This window comes from Thunnus albacares, chromosome 22 (genome assembly GCF_914725855.1).
Source record: "Thunnus albacares chromosome 22, fThuAlb1.1, whole genome shotgun sequence".
Classification (NCBI taxonomy): Eukaryota; Metazoa; Chordata; class Actinopteri; order Scombriformes; family Scombridae; genus Thunnus; species Thunnus albacares.
This window is the reverse complement of record NC_058127.1, coordinates 23109911-23126410: the sequence shown is the minus strand read 5'-3', so window position 1 is coordinate 23126410 and position 16500 is coordinate 23109911. Positions and strand designations below refer to the sequence as shown.

General features: G+C 40.2%; 1 protein-coding gene across 4 annotated transcripts in view; it reads right to left on the bottom strand.

Annotated features, from left to right (window-relative positions):
- tbc1d14 (TBC1 domain family, member 14) overlaps positions 1-16500 on the bottom strand; it is a 41754-nt gene that overhangs the window by 19223 nt on the left and 6031 nt on the right. For 2 of the 4 annotated variants that reach the window (XM_044341024.1, XM_044341025.1), the window contains exon 4: positions 8233-8356. In XM_044341024.1, coding sequence (XP_044196959.1) covers positions 8233-8356 — 124 coding nt within the window. Of the gene's footprint in view, positions 1-3291; positions 3620-8232; positions 8357-13890; positions 14215-16500 lie in introns of those variants that run through there. The other 2 variants (XM_044341026.1, XM_044341027.1) reach the window with 2 other exon arrangements.

Genomic DNA, 16500 nt, shown 5'->3' with positions numbered 1-16500 from the left:
AACTATCACACTATACCTAAGATGATCACATGCTGTACCAGAGACATTTTTAAAGTAATGACAGTTTTTTTAAATGTTCAAATATCTTTGTTAGAGGATACTGTATATTCTGTATGTGTTGCAAAAAGAAGACAAAGACTGATGATATTTCCTGGTGTGTTTTTTGTACCAGAACTAATACCTTTCTTTGACAAAATAACGTTCATGTTTTTCTATAAAACCCTCCATTTAACAAAAGAAGCCAAATTTTTCACGTTAATTGTTGTCTAAACACAAGTTGCTGTATGAGACCTTTGACTCGTATCTGATCAAATAATAAGTAAACAAGATAAAAAAAAAAATCTGACAAGACTTTTGCTGCCACGTGTGTTCAGATCTCATGTCACAATTCAGTGAAACTAGTATACCGATACATACAGATAATGAAGCTGCGCAACTGAAATCACAGGACTCAATGTATCTCTGTGATAGACTTTCTGGCTCCTTGATGCTGAATAAAGTTACTTTTTCATGAATGGCTATCTGACAACACCGACCGGAGAACCTGGTTATCTAGCAGCAGAAACAAAAACACTCATTATGTTACATCTGTCTGTGAGATTCCACAGCGGTAAGAAACCCCCTCTTGTCCCCCTCACTTCTAGGTTGAAACTTTATTCTTTCTGTGTGTGAAGTAGTAGCTTTTTGCTGCTAGAATAGCAACTGGATCCCATGATAACCTGCTGCCAGGATAACCTGCTTTGTCACGCTGGCTTTCAGTAAAGTTCTCCAATTTCCTGGTAGTGATGTAAGAGCTCTGTGGGAGGCTGGCTGCACTGACCGACTGACTGGCTATCATGCTGGCTGCTAATGGCCGTCATGGCTTTAAACTATAGACATCAGGAAGTAGCACTCCAAAGATGACACTAGATTGTTTCTGGTACCAATTTAAAATTTGTTGTAGTGTCACACCATGTGGTCAAACAAAATCTCACACACTTATAATGAACTTTCTATTTATACTTAAGTATTACTTGGGTAAATTCCATGTTGTTACTTAACACTGTAGATAAACACAACTGGAGGCAAAATCCATCTATGTGCAAAAAGGAGCAAAATGAGCTTAAACATACTACTTTTACAATATTTGGCAAAACTGCCCTCTTATGTTGCCTTGGATCATTTCCCATGTCTCATATTGTCATGAAAACACCACTGGCTTTCTCAATAATGTAAGCTGAGAGATGAAAGGCCACAGCGGGGTGCTTAGCCTGATTTCACTGCATGCCAACCTGCTCCAACTAACAGCTTTTCACTGGAAACTGCTTGAGGCGGTCCCGGAGTATTTTCCAAAGCCCAACAAGCGCAAAGTGTGAATGAGTCAGAGAGCTTTTGTGTTGGGTGTAGTAGGTACAGTAGGTGTGTTTGTTTGGCAGCTATTGCAGAGCTAAATTTGAATTCCTGCATTCCTCTCATTACACTCATATCATTTACATGTGGGATATTTAGTCCATGCTCATCACAATTCAAATGATAACACCGGTATTCCTCATGAAGTGAACTTTAAAGGGGTCCTCCACCTGTTTTACACATAAAAATCAGCTTGCTAGTTGTGACTCTGAAGGAGATTTGTCTAGTCTGAGAAAAGAACCCTGACAGTTTTCTCAGCTTGGGAGCTACAAACGGAGGTGTAGAGTGTGAAAGATGCAGGCATTTAGCATGCAGAAGGATGCTATGAAGTTGTTTTATGGGTAATGTAGGATTCAGTGTTTTTGAAAGGAACTAAAAGTGAGGATACCTGGGCTTCTGCTGCATCAATGTGAGTCTTGCAAGTCTCCCAAATGTATAAAGTGCAATATTAAATCACTGGAGTGTCCCTTAACAAGTATCTCACCAGTCCACATAGCTCTACTGTAGTTAGGAGGAGAGCACTCATTTATATCCCTTTTGACATCTTAATGAGAAGAAAACAGCTTCTTCCTGTTTGTGGGGCAAACTTCCTCAATGTGACATGGAACTTGTACATGCACACTAATAACTCCATTACGATTGCATTACAATAGTCAGATACTTACACATCCTTGCTAAGATGAACTTTACATGCGACTGAAATGATATTGTTAAATGTTTTTTTGTCTGCTACAGCATACATACAGTATCTGCACTGTAAATCACATGTCCCGTGTTCTCTTTTGAGAAAAGGCCAAGAGGAAATGATACAAAAGCAGTGTGTTTCCTTGCATACACACACACACACACACACACACACAACAAAATAGCCTGAGGTAGTAGAAAATTAAGTTTAAGTTGGGAGCAATCAACAAGCACAATGTTCCTTTTATTGTGCATGCTTCACACATCTTTTAAGAAATTAACCTCATTAACAACCAAATCAATTTATGCAGGCCATGCAAACACTTATCTGGCTATTCATAGTGACTGTATTATAGTGTGCATGTAAACAAAACAGCAATTTATTTAAATGAAACTGATTATTTAGGCTTTTTATAAGTTTATTTGGTGAAAATGACACCTGCTGTAAGATCTGATACAGTACTGCGGAGGTGATAATTATTAATATATTAATTTGCATGACTTTCTGACAATGACTTCATTTGCATGTAGTATTTTTGTGGCACACAGGAACTGACACGCTGACAGTTGAATTGCAGTTACTACAGGGGAGCTGAGGAGCAGCAGCTTCTGCTAGTAAGGTTGAAATGAACCTGCAGCTTTGTTGATAAAATGAGGAAAATAAACAATATCCAAAGCTCAGATATAATCCACCGCTTGTCCATCGAGCATGTTTTACTGACAAGCCGAAATAAATGGAATCCCACTGATTCAGCTGTCAAATGAGCTCAGTGTCTCTTTAATTGCATCAGTGATAAAAAGCAGGAGGAAATCCCTTCACATGCTTAAAAAAGCAAATATAGAGACGCTGCTGTCACACTGCTACACGTGCTTTTGTTCTACTAAGTTGAAGGCTATGTAGGTCGAGTTACATGCGATGAAGATGGGTCCCCTCCTGAGTAGGCATTAGTCCATCAACACATCCAGAAAACCAGACGTTTTCATCTTTCTAGAAACATCTTTACAATCATCAACCCCCCCCCCCCCCCCCACAAAGCACAGACCTACGACAAGCTGAAAGAGGCTATTATGTGAAATCCGAGCCATCCTCTTCCTCTGCTGCTTCTCTTTCACGCTCTGACTACCAATGCCCTCTGATTGTGCCAGACAAGGAGAGAGACAGTGGGTCACCGAGCTCACCCACTTGTCCTCGTGTCCACAGTGCAAATGCTCACTCACCATGAACGCTGCAGTTCCGTACAGACGGCCAGTCCTCCGGTGGGGGTTCGTTTCCAAAACCCTAGCCGAGCGTCATTGCTGCTCCCGAGGGCTCACTCCTGGCAACAGGACACCCAGGAGCGAGAAGACGAGGAGGAGGAGGAGGAGGAGGAGGAAGAGGAGGAGGTGAAAAATTGGGGCAGAGGGACAGTCAGGCTGCCGATAGAGGGACACACCCCGCATTGGAAAAGATGCAGCAGCATGATACCCCTCTATTTTCCTCCCTCTCTCTCTCTCTTTCTCTCTCTCTCTCTCTCTCTCTCTGAGCAGTGACGCTACACTGAGCTGCTCTGCATCAGGTCTATCACTGCTGCTGTGTGTGCGTGTGTGTCAGCAAATCAGCACCGCCGTGTGTTGTTAGTCACCATCGCTGCGCTGAAAGGAGCTCTGCGCTCTGCTGTGCCCTGGCAGCCATTCTAATAAACCTCAGAGCAATGGATCAGGTTCTAGCCACTCTGCCTTCTGCTCTCTTCATACAGTCAGGACTGAACGAGCTGCTGCAGCTAATGTGCCGGTACAAGTTCCATATCTCGTGCTTCTTCTTCTGCCCTGCTTATTGAATGATTTTCACTCTGCTTACAGTAGATCAGACCATTGGTTTCTGGGCAAATACTTTGAGATGTAAAGCTTTCACAACAAGCAAATGATGCTTTTATTTATTTTATTTCTGAGTATTGAGTAAATGTACCAAAATACAACTGTCCTGAATATTTTCCCCTTTTTCTCTGGGTGTATTCAGTCTTTGTGGTCATACTGGATTATTATATGATTTTTGCAGTAATGTGATGAAGTACCTTAATTTGTCAGATATTTTATTTTCTACATAAAGACAAAAACAAACATTTCTGTCCAGTTATTTTATCATTATTAAATGTAATATATCACTATATACGTTTATTGGTATCGTAATAAATACTTATGTATACAGATATAGAGGTTTTATCCATATTGCACTCTCCTAATTGATAATGTTGTCAACCAGTGACAAGAAAATGTGAAGTAAAAGTTTTGCGGTGAATGAAGTTTCTATAGCTCCAGATTAGAAACTGAAACCAAAGTTGGCTGCATGATATGAGCATGCTTCACTCTCTTCTATTCCCTGTTGATGTAGGACAGTAGGCTTTAGTGTGGCTGCTCATATTGCACTTTATGAGGGGGGACACCAGGATGATGGAGATGGGTTTGTCCATATACAAACGAGTAAAACCCAATAAATTAGTGTAGAAACATAAAGGCAGATACTTCAATAAAGAAGCTTGAGGATGACAATGATGTGAATTATATGCTATGAGCTTCACAGTCACCAGATCGCAACACCATTGAAGCTGTTCTAGAGGCTCGTGGTGGACACATCATTGTTTTCCTTTCGTTTGTCGTCTATCTGTATATGGCTGAAATTTAAGCTTTGTTAAAACCGCCTATGATATGATGGAGAATATGATGACATTAGCTTGATTAATAGAGGAAAGTGGTGGACTTTTAGTGTCCCGTGATTGTTTAAATGCTATTTTCGTAGACTTTACCACCCATTTTCATTTTAATGAAAATGACTTCATTAAAATTAAAACTCCTGCGGGGAATATTGCCCAATTTCAATTCAGCATCACTCCCTCATCCTAGTAACTCAGACGTGTCTGGGCTGCCACACAATGTGATTTAGAGGCTCAGCAGGTTACAGAACAATTACTTTCTTCAGCAGGCAGCAATTCACTGTGACCAGACATTGTAGTGAGGCCTCAAGCGCCGAGTCCCCAGACTCACAGCGAGCTAAAGCGGTGTAAATTAGAATATAAGGCTTGATTCACAGTGTTGCTGTCAAAAGGAAAAGGCTGCTGGTGGAAATAGTACACAGTGTGCCTAATAGCAGCTGAACAATAACCTAGACAAATAAAGCATTCCACACACACACACACGCACGCACGCACTCACGTTTATTGACCCCACCTTTGACTAGCAGCGTCAGGAGCAAGACAAAAGCTTGAAAGCCTAGCCTTGTTAACTGATCCTCTGGTCCAATATAAGGTTACAACAACAGATGAGATGGACTTGGGGATATTAGGCACATGTGGGTGTGTACATGACTGTGTGCATTTCTGGCCAAAACAACAAGATAGTTAACATTGAAAGCAATTTAGAGCCAATGTATGACATGTTTAAGGGCTGATATGTAAACTGAAAGAACTGCACATTAACAGGCCTTTCAACCAGGCTTCAAAGTGCACAGGAGAGGGGGCTCTTCGCTGGTAAATGCTAGCACAATAACAGGCTAGTGCAGGTTCTAATTCCATGTTGCCATCCTGTTCAGTGGTTTATTTTACAAGTAGAGAGCCGTTGTGCTCTTTAATTGGTTCTGAGACACTTTGTTGTCTGCCTTCTGAATAGCAGTGGGAAATTACCAGAGTGTTCAGTCACCAGCTGGTTACCTAAGCGCTCTCAAAGACCTTGATATTTTGAATTTCTAGCTTGTTACATGATTGAGAAAATGCCATGCTAACTCACCTGGGAACTGTAGTTCTAAATTAGTCATGTCATAGAACATTTGAACTTGTCAAAGCAAGAAAAGCACAGGTGTAAATCCATTCCATTAATTGTCCCAGTAAGTCATGTCAGTGAGTAAGCATACACAATACTAGAGTCCTGGAACTGGCTCACCTAAACTGAATGCAGTCGTCATTAATATTGATGATTCCACCTGTGCTTTTCCTGCTTTGACAGTCAAAGTGTCTGACGTGAAAAGGGCATCGCTACTTCCCGACATTATATTTTTTTCAATCCACATCAAATCATTCAGAATGTCTAATAAATCCAAGTGAACACACAGTAGACATGAGTCTGACTGACCACATAATTCAGTTAATAGGGGTTTTTGTGTGTTTTAATAACTACTACTGACCAAGTACTACAGGTCTGATTGCCTTTTGTGTAAATATTGCAATTTCCTACATGCTAACAAATACAAGAAACCATGCCTCTGTATACACTCCCTGTGTATAAATGGTTCAGGTCAAATATTTGCTGGGTCAACCTGAGCACCGTCCTTCCCTTTAAGTTTCTAAGGACTGTTTAAAAACCAGTGAATGGTTGTTTGCTTTTCTGCATGTGGCTTTGGCTAAAAATAGCTACAGAACCTAAATGTCACTGATGGGGAGTGTAGCTGCTCGGGGCATTGTGCTCCCAGTAGTCAACAATACTCAGAACATATTGTATTCAGTTACACTATGTTCTTCATACTTTAGACCTTTTTTAAAGTTGGGGTCCACAGAGTTGTTACATGACAGAGTCTCAGCCATTGTCCTGTCCTGAGGAGTCAGTCTGATACAATCTAGCACTGAAATGAATACCAATTCAACTCCAAACCAAAAAAATAAAAAAACAAAGCCAGCATAACACCTCTGTTTAAAAGACAACTGATGACTGTGGTAGATTCATGAAACTATGGTTCAATAGGTTCAATGTATCTGTTCAGTTCACTACACATCTGTCCATCTATCTAAAAGCAAGTTGAAGCCTGTATCACAAAGCTAATGCTGCGGTTTATGATGCAGTTTGTGAACATAGTGCAGATGTTTTGAATGTGTGTTGAGCAGCTGTACATTTCGCCTGACCCTGCAGCCACAGGATCCACTGCTGCAACACAAACCACAGCTGGCAGGCTTTGCCAAGGCCAGATAAATTCATACGACAGTCACATGTGTATGGCTTGTTGCTGAACCAACATGTTAGTAGTCTATTTAGAAAGGTAGACATGTGAATCAAAAAACTCCTGACTTTATTCAAATGTAACTAAGTAGAATGTAAAGTACTTTTATATATGAGAAAGTGACACAAAAGTTTACTGTTGGATTCTCTTTCAGTATCTTGATACACCTAATAATTTCACATTGTACCAATCCTAATAAATCAACCAAGGGACCAAAAATGCAGACATTCACCTAATTTCATTATTAATGCTTTCAAGTACTCTCTTATGTTGAAATAAAAATCTCTTTTATACACAGTGAGGGGATGAACTCCTCTGTTGTATCAAAGTCAGGAAGGCCATGTCCTCTGTGGGAGGCTCAAACATAATACACAGAAAACCAAACACATGGTCTGTGAGGCAAACAAACCTATTGTCTAATCAAGGATAGGACATAAACACTGCTGAGAGGAGCTGCACATGTGTGGTAAACAAGATGCTTGAGGCAGCGGTGTCCGATTTTAAGGTTTTCAGTGCTTTTGTTTAAAATTCTGAACACTGGAGTTAAACTACATCAAACAACAGTTAAGTCTAAATCTTAAGGGATTTGAAGAAATGCAAGGAAATCACCTGGAACGTTTGAGCTTTCAGGAATTACCTGATTTCTGAAACTTAACATTTTTTTATGTGTAAATGTGCATGACAAAGACTTTTGATTTGATTTTGTAACATTCAAATATGACTGGCACTGTGCTCATTGGCTGGCTAAGATGAGTACGGATGAGACTGATGCAACTTTACAAGTGGTGTCAAGTCCATTTACAGAAATAATGAATCTTCTGTTTCTTCAGTCATAGTAAAAAGGGCTAACTGCTCCTGCTGCGTCCTTGTCAACTGAAAATGACTTTGGAAAGTAAATGTCAATATCAGCTGTTTTCTGTTTGACAGCTTGTTATCAGCAAACATGAAAACAATGTTAGACTGCAGAATGAAGTGAGACAAAATGGCCTGATAATCAGGCGGTGAACATCATTTTCCAAAAATATGGTAGAGGGCAGGGAAGATCTGATCACATGTAATCAGATCACTGAAGTGTGTGTGAACGTGTGATCTCATTCCTCACACTAACCCTTGTGTCTTGTATGTGTAAATGTAGTTAATGAGGATGTTGGTTCCTCATTTGTCATGTGACAATGATGTGATCCCAGAAATCAAGATTCTACCTTTTGTATTCTCTTAGGGTCCCTGATGGGTCCTTCACGCAGTGGGACTTTCCCAAACAGCTTCCACCCTGGATCCCTCTGCTCCGCCGGCCGGCCGTCCTTCACTTTCCTGGTGAACAGGCTCCTGAGACAGAGGACATATAAAGAGGAGGGAGGGGGGGGGGGTTAGGCTGGAGGACAAATAAATTAGGAGATTGTAACAGAGCAAAAAGTGGAACACAAGCTGCGATTGCAATCTTTGCCGGGTCACTGTTGGGGCCCCCAGAGCTCCGTAAGTGTATGTTCTCAATACCAGTGCACTACTGAGATAAGCTCACAAAAGGAATCTGTGGATTTAAGAACAAAGCTGCACAAGCCGCCCAGGGAGCATTTTAACAACCTATCTGACATCACGTGAGCTGGCAGGCAGGACTAATAAAACTAGAAACAGATCCCGCTAGCATACTACATGCAGACTTAATCTAGCTTTATGGTTTCAAAAATACAAATGGAAATAAAAAAGCATCTTTGCTACTTTCTTTAAAGAATATAATCATCTGTTGTGTATTTCCACTTCAAATTAATGAAATAGAGAGCAATGTGCATGGCATGTTTAGCTTTTATTCACCTGCTGTTTAAATACCAGATGCAAAGCTGCTGAAAAGCCTTCCTCTTTTCAGCCGGGTGCACTGTACCATTTAGTAAGCTATTCCTTTCATTCACCCATCAGTGCAGCCTTGTCACAGAGCTGTTCACGGGGGCTTTAATTAAAAGCCTGAATAGAGCCTAGCTGTGAAGAGACATGAATAAAGTGGTCACATGAAAAAGCCAGGCAAGGTGACATAATATCAAAGAGTCCATGTCCTGCTGTTTGTCAAGGTTCAATCATATCGAGAGGCTGTCTGATCTAATGATTTTGACACATCAATCAATCAATATTTGCTATATTTAACATTAATAAGGATTTGAGCTCTACAAGTTGTATTGATACCACATGAACAGTGTGGACGGACTGCTGTACAGCCTGACCTGATGCCTCTGGGTTGCTTTCAGGGCGGTGATGACAGGAAACAGGCTGTCAAACAGTGAGCAGACACAGCTACAAGCTGCAGGCAGACTGGTAGCTGATAATGTCTGTGTCAGCTGCAGGCCCGTCATCAAGACAACCAACAACTCATGAAAATTTTATTTCACACGATCCATCCATCAGTTATCCATAATGACGACCATTATGTGACGCTGTTTTCTGGTCAGTGCTCCATAATGCAGCCACCAGGTCAGACAGTATTGCTCATTAAAGAACTATCTGCATCAATCCCACAGTAATAGCACCAGGCTGTGAGACCATTTAAGTGACTAGACCACAGTGAAACTGCAGGTTACTTGATGCCCTCAGGCCCAGACAGACTTTTGGTGATATATACAACCACAGTAAAACACAGGACTAGAAAACAATGAAGAAAATGTAATAATTGTTACAATTACTGTAGTGACAGCAGAGATACAGACATAGGGGAAGATGGGGCGGGGCATGACCTGGAAAAAAGCCCATTTAACCATGTAGTTGTGGTTAAATGTGTTAACCACTAGGCCTCTTGGCTACAGTTATACTTTGAAAGTCAAGAAAAAAGCCTTATATTATAATCAGTCAATCAGCATGTAGAGAATGATGCTTGCTAATAAATGCAGAAGCCTGAAGAACTTCATCAGCTTATGAATTGAGAACATTCATTAGAATGAATAGTGCAACAATAACAATTACTCTTAATACATAAATTATCTGCACAGACCGTCCTCTAACCCTAGAATTTGATATCATGGCCTTGCTGATATGTGCAGTAAAGTTTACAAGGTAATTTGTGGAACAAAGTCAACAAAATATATGAATCCAGAGTATTTAAATGAGCAACACTGCCTCTAAGGTGCTTCCCCTTGCAGTGTATGTTGCCTGTGTTGCATGAATGCTCGTTGATTAACATTGCAAATCAGCAGCAGATCCTGCTTCTGTTATGCTTGCGGTGTAGCTTCAGGGTTATTAAGAGAGGCACAGCATTATTGTTATAAGGACACGGTCAATAAGACACAATGCAAAGATACCACTGGCTTGAACATTCAAAAATCTGTAAAAGCATTTTGTAAACAATATTACAACTGTGCTGAACGTTGCAGCCGTGAATAACTTTTACAGGGAACTACCTTGCCTAAAGGAAGTGTTGCTACATGCATTAACGGCCAAAGAGAAACGTTTTTACGTCTATAGCAAGTGTATTGCATAGAATCCATTATCAGGAGTATAAAATAGTCCATGAGCTTTATGCATGCAAGGTATTGACCAAGACGAGCTGATTAAGTAATAACCGACTAAGAGACAAAAGCGTAAGTCCTTTCCTGTGTGATTGGTCAAAGTCGAACATCCTGAGCAGCTGTTCACATACTGCCATGACGATGAACAACAGATAAACATTAACCACATTTCATTATGTCACACTTAACAGTTTCTCTGAGCAGTTTTGGCCGGTTTCAGCTCCATGAGGACACAACCTGGTCTTTTCTGTCTGTTTCTACAACTATTTCATGAGTAATCCATGACAAGTCAACTTAACCTGGACCAAATCTAATGTAAGCTTTACTGAATTTCACGAAAGGCATGTTCATAGTCATTCTGACACTGGATGAGTCAGCACACCAGTTTTACGTTATTACCTTTTCCTAGGTAACATCTCACGTTTGTTCCTCTATGAAAGAAACACGTCTCACGTCATTTCTGCATATTTTCCACACTGCTTACTGATACTGTTGTACACAAAGATAATGTGTGAAGTGGAAGGCATTTCCTCATTCTGAGGGTGACTCGAGTTTTTAAAAAGGAAGTTGACTGACATTAAATGCCAGCACATTTATGTTGTATTCTCACAGACTGCGAGCACACATGCAACACTGCAGTGACAGTGCTCTAGCAGTGACATCTGTGCTTATCTTCAACTATTTTCCCGAACAGCGCAGCAATAACACTGAAAAGGAGACAAGCAACCATCCGTTTTGTAACAAGTTCTTGACATGAGGCGTCAGACACCTGTAGAGCAACATAGTATCTACACAGTATCTATTGTAATCAAAGGCCCTGTTCACACCTGCTGTTAAAACGTGTCTTGGGTGATCCAATCACAAGTGGACAGCTGTAAGTACAGGTGTGAGTGCTCCCAAGACGCATTGAGATCCAATCGCTCAGACTACATTCGGAGGTGGTCTGGGCCGCATATGGCTATATTCTTTTGGCAGTCTGTACCGGAATGTGTCCTGGTCCACACTGAAGGACTGCCTACTCAACTGACATCCTCTGCATGCAATTAAGATTTGTACTTGTATGGTTTCATTAGGTATCTGCTAGGGGTGTGCCCGAATACAAATACATTATTCAGCAAAGCACAGATAGTAGGTTTTATACGAATATTTGTTGAAGGTTAGTTCCCCAGAGATAAAGCTGAGCTATTGACACAAGCAAAGTGCTCCCAAGGGACTCTCCATAACCTGTTGTTCCCCTTCTCCTTTCCACAAAATTAGGTTGTAAAAAATAGGCAATAAATGAAAAATGCAAAGCAATAATTGCCTTTGAAGTTCCTCCCTACACATTACTCAGTGTGCTGTCTCTGTGTTATGGGTGTATAACTAGGTAGAGGTCTGTCTGTAATGAGGCGATGAGTAAAGTTTTAGCTCAGTAATCAGCGCAGTCGTCAATGATCTGGGAGACTCCAGTTCAAGACCTGATGTGACTTTAATTTTCTAAAATTAAAAGTGTCATAAAAACAAAAACAGGATTTTTAAGCCTCTTTCCGCTTTTATTTGAATACAAATACAGATACAAATAATTTTGCTGCCTCAACAAATACAGATACAAATACTGGGATCTCTGCACATCCCTAGTATCTGCTATAGCCTGTATTTTCACTCACTCACTCAGAGTTAACAAGCCCCCCCCCCCCCCCCCCCCCCCCACCTCCAGAGAAACCTAGTGCAACCATAAATGACAGCAAAAGGCAATAGAGACAGTTTATTTATGTTGTTTACATAATTTATGTGCACTGGTTTCATTTCAGCTCAGTGTGAGAGTCTCTACCGCACTGCAAACGGAAATGATGTACATGTCTATTTGCATATAGACCGGGGAAGTGAGATCCAATCACAAGTGGTCACTCGAGACGCATGTGAAGACGCATTCTAATGCCAGGTGTGAACAGAAGTACTTAGAGCTGTCCACTTTTGATTGGATCACCAAAGACGCGTGTTAATGCCAGGTGTGTGAACAGGGCCAAAGTAACCCAACTCCACCCGGACAAAGCAAGAGGGAGAAAACATCAGCTTTTACTTCACGAGGAAGAGTGAAAAATATTGAAATCTGATCTAAAGAGAAGTGATAATAGAAACAAAAGTTTTAGCAATACAAATGAATTGATAAAAAAAAAACTTGTCACCTTACTATTTGTTTTTTTCTGGGCTCTTTTTCACTGTCTCCATCAGCATGTAGACATGATCATTTCTCATTTGAATATGACCTGAAGTTCTATACTTAGGTCACATGACGACGACTGAGCAGACCTCATCTGCTGATGAGACTGTGAGACACGGTAGAAAGCTGCATGTGGACTTTGAGTTTAGAATTCTATTTTCAAACAACAACTTCAAACATCAACTTTCACACTCGACCCCTGCATTATTCATGAACTCTACAATACTAATGTACAAATTTGTAACATAAGAGTCAGAGATGGATTCATTTTTGATTTTTTTTTTTTTTTTTTTTTTTTTTTTTTTTTAAACCCACATCATCCCAAAATATCAGCAAAGCAGAGCTAAGCACAGACGGAAATTGTGAAGTGTAACCAGGCTTTGAACTGCGGAGGGAATGTTGAACTTGAGTAACCCTCTGAGCCACCATAAAACAATGCTGCACAGAGTGACCCGCAGAGGACACGTTTACAAAGCAAAGCCTCATCACTTCATACATCAGATTTTTTCTGTACAGTTCAACAGAGCATCATGCTTTCAGCTCTCCTGTACACCACCCAACAAATGTCCACAAAGTAGGAACTTGATTTGCATTCAGTCCGGGCCAAATGTGCCTCAACGTGACAGCTGAATGGCTGCGGCTACGGTAGGCTGCTCAAGTGGAACACAGAGGGTCCAACAGGACCAGCAGGGGTGTTTGTTTGTGTTGCATTGGAACTGAGGCTTTGCACTGCACTGGTTGTAGTCAGGTCTCACAAGAATTTTAGGATTTCACAACACAGTCTTCAGTGTTCAGTCTTGATGTGTGCGAATAGGGTGATAAGGTGTCCCTGTGGCTCATATGCTTAAACTAACAATGAGGACACCTGGCACGGAAATACCAAACAAGCTGGTGCAAGAAGAGAGTAGAGTACATCGAGTCTTTGCCATCATAAAGACATCGGTTGGCAGCTTCAGGCTGTCTTTTACAACAGTCTTTCAGAACATACTGAATCCAAGGAGTGTGTTGAGTCCACCAGAAAACGGGCAGCAGGGCACAAAGGCCACATTATTCAACAGCTGATCAAATCTCTGCTGCTTACAAAACATACATGCATACAAAACACAGACAGAAATGAACAGCAATAGGCCAAAGTGGCAGAAATGTCAAACATCTGCTAATTTGTGTTGTCCTACCTGTCAATGTACAGAAGTGATGGGGTTGCCATCCTGCTCTGTCACCACAGAACACTGAATCAAAATCCTCCACAAAAACCACAGAGAAGCAGGCTGCTGGAGGCTGAGCTTTCAAAGAAGTTAAGAGTAAACAAAGGAGAGCAAAAAAAGTGAAGTCAAAGCTCTCCTTCAGTCGATATCCAGGCCTGTAGATCCCATATTTTGAGTTACGGAGAGTCTCACACAGCCACTAAGTTCAGGCAGAGTGAGATTGTGAAGGAACGGGCTGCTCCTCAGCGTCCCCGCCTCCTCAGGGAGAGTGTTGACTTCACAAATGGGAGGGGAGGACTGAGTGTGAGGAAGCCTGTCAGGAGTCTGAAGGGCACAGAGGCAATGAGAAACTTCTCCATGTGAGAGAGATAACTTGAAAGAAAAGGGAGGGGCGGGGTGGGAGGTCAAGGGAGGCACTGGTATGATGCATCATAAATCTAGTTGTTATATTTGATCTAAAAGAACACCAAACCTTGTTCATTTTTTAACTAAACTTCAGTTGACGAGGGTGACAAATGGTGAAGAAAATCAATCATGATAGAAGGAATGCATCAGTGTCACTATATCACATGACCCCACCACCCCACTGACCACCATTGAGGGACCAAACAAATCCACTCTGACCACCAATACATCTAAATCCACTGGAATAAATTGACAGAAACTGACTCAATTACTATTATTGACAGTAATATCATTACTGAAACTGAAAGATAAATGTTATTTTGATTACAACTGAGACACCTGGTCAATAAATAAATACAACAATTTTGATTCATTGTGTTTTTTTTTTAAGCAAAAATGCCCCAAATTCACTAGTAATAACTTCTCAAATGTGAATATTTGGTTTTCAAAGTCTTTTATGACAATACATTTTAATTTGGTGGCTTTGGACATGTCAACTTCAGCTCTGGGATATTGATAATGAGCATTTGTCACTATGTTCTAATATTTCATATAACAAACAATTGATCAATTAATTGATGATTAAAATAAATGCAGTAGTTACAGCCCAACTGTTCATCGCTGGAATATAAGAGTGCTAAATATATAAGTGGCTGAAATATTATATTCTAATAAATGAGAAAATGTAATTATTGTTTCCATGAAGGAAAGTTAACATCATAAATATTTAGAAGAATATGACTATTAGTAGTTAGAAAGAAAGAAGAATGCCGGTAAAAGTAACATTTCTTGTGTAAACACACATAAAAACTGTATTGATGATGGAAAAATAAACTGGTTAATCTGCTTTATTACCTTGATCACGTTTTCTGCTCTTGCAGCATTAATGTTATCAGTTATCTTATCAGTACTAGCAAGTTTTCTGTTACCGGCCATTAAAGTTCCAAATATTGATAACGACAGAGAATTAGAGACAATTAATGCATCATTCAGATTTGTGATACTATAACTACAGGCTTCAAGGTTTAAAAACACTCTGTAGGTCTTAAAACCTTGAACCTCACACACTCACTCACGCATATATACACACACACACACACACGTGTCATTAAACAACAAAGCAGGTGTCAGGTTACAGCTGAGGAAGGAATGAGCTGCCTGGTACAACAACAACAAAAAAAAAAATGACTAGGTGCTATAAAATCCACTTCCCTGTGCGTTCAAAGGCGACGCAGGGCTTCAACAGAAAGAGGAATGTGGCAAAGCAGTGAGAGGAAATGAAAGGCCTGCTTGGTGATTTTTTTTAATGATTATATGTGATCCAGGCTTAGAGTGTGAAACTTCCAGGAATTTCAAACTAACTTCACTGAATTTTCAATGTATGCTTTTACTAAAAACTCATCATTCAGCATCTCTCATCAACACAGCAAACAGCACGACTCTTGTATGTAAATGAATGCTGAGAGAAGTCTTGCAGCAAGTGGAAACTGCTGATGAAGGATTTTATGGCAACTCAACAGACATGCTGGCTTTATTTGATCAAGATCAATTGGTTGACCTTTGACCTAGTAGCTTGCTACTCAAACAGTTTGCTTTTTAGTGTGCGTAAAGTTTCTTTAAAAAGTTCTGTGTGACAGTAGCTTTGTAAAATGTTGATGTGGCTTGGTTTCTTTTTTCGTTTCTGCAGTGCCTCGTTTATCTCGACAACGCTCTCCTGACTATGACTTTTTTAAAGTTTCTTCAAAATAAAACGGTTGTGTAAGAGACACTCAAAATTAAACAAGGTTTTCCTAACGTACCCTCCACTTTATTCATCAATTAGTCGATTGACTGAAAATTAATCTGCAACTATTTTGGTAGTAATAGTTTTTTCAAAGTCATTTTGCTAACAGAAAATGTTGAAATTCTCTGGTTCCAGCTTCTTAAATGAGAATATTTTCTGGTTTCTTTAGTCCTCTATGACAGTAAACTGTATATGTTTGGATTGTGAACTATTGGTTGGGACAAAACAAGACATTTAGTTTGCATCTTATGTTTTCACTAATCAGTTAATTGAGAAAATAAATGACAGATGAATCTTTGTTGCAGGCCTAAAAGAAACTGCTGAACATCAGAGACTAGTGTCGCCTAACAAGAGTATCTAAGAATGGATTTCTTTAAATGAGACTAGCCTGG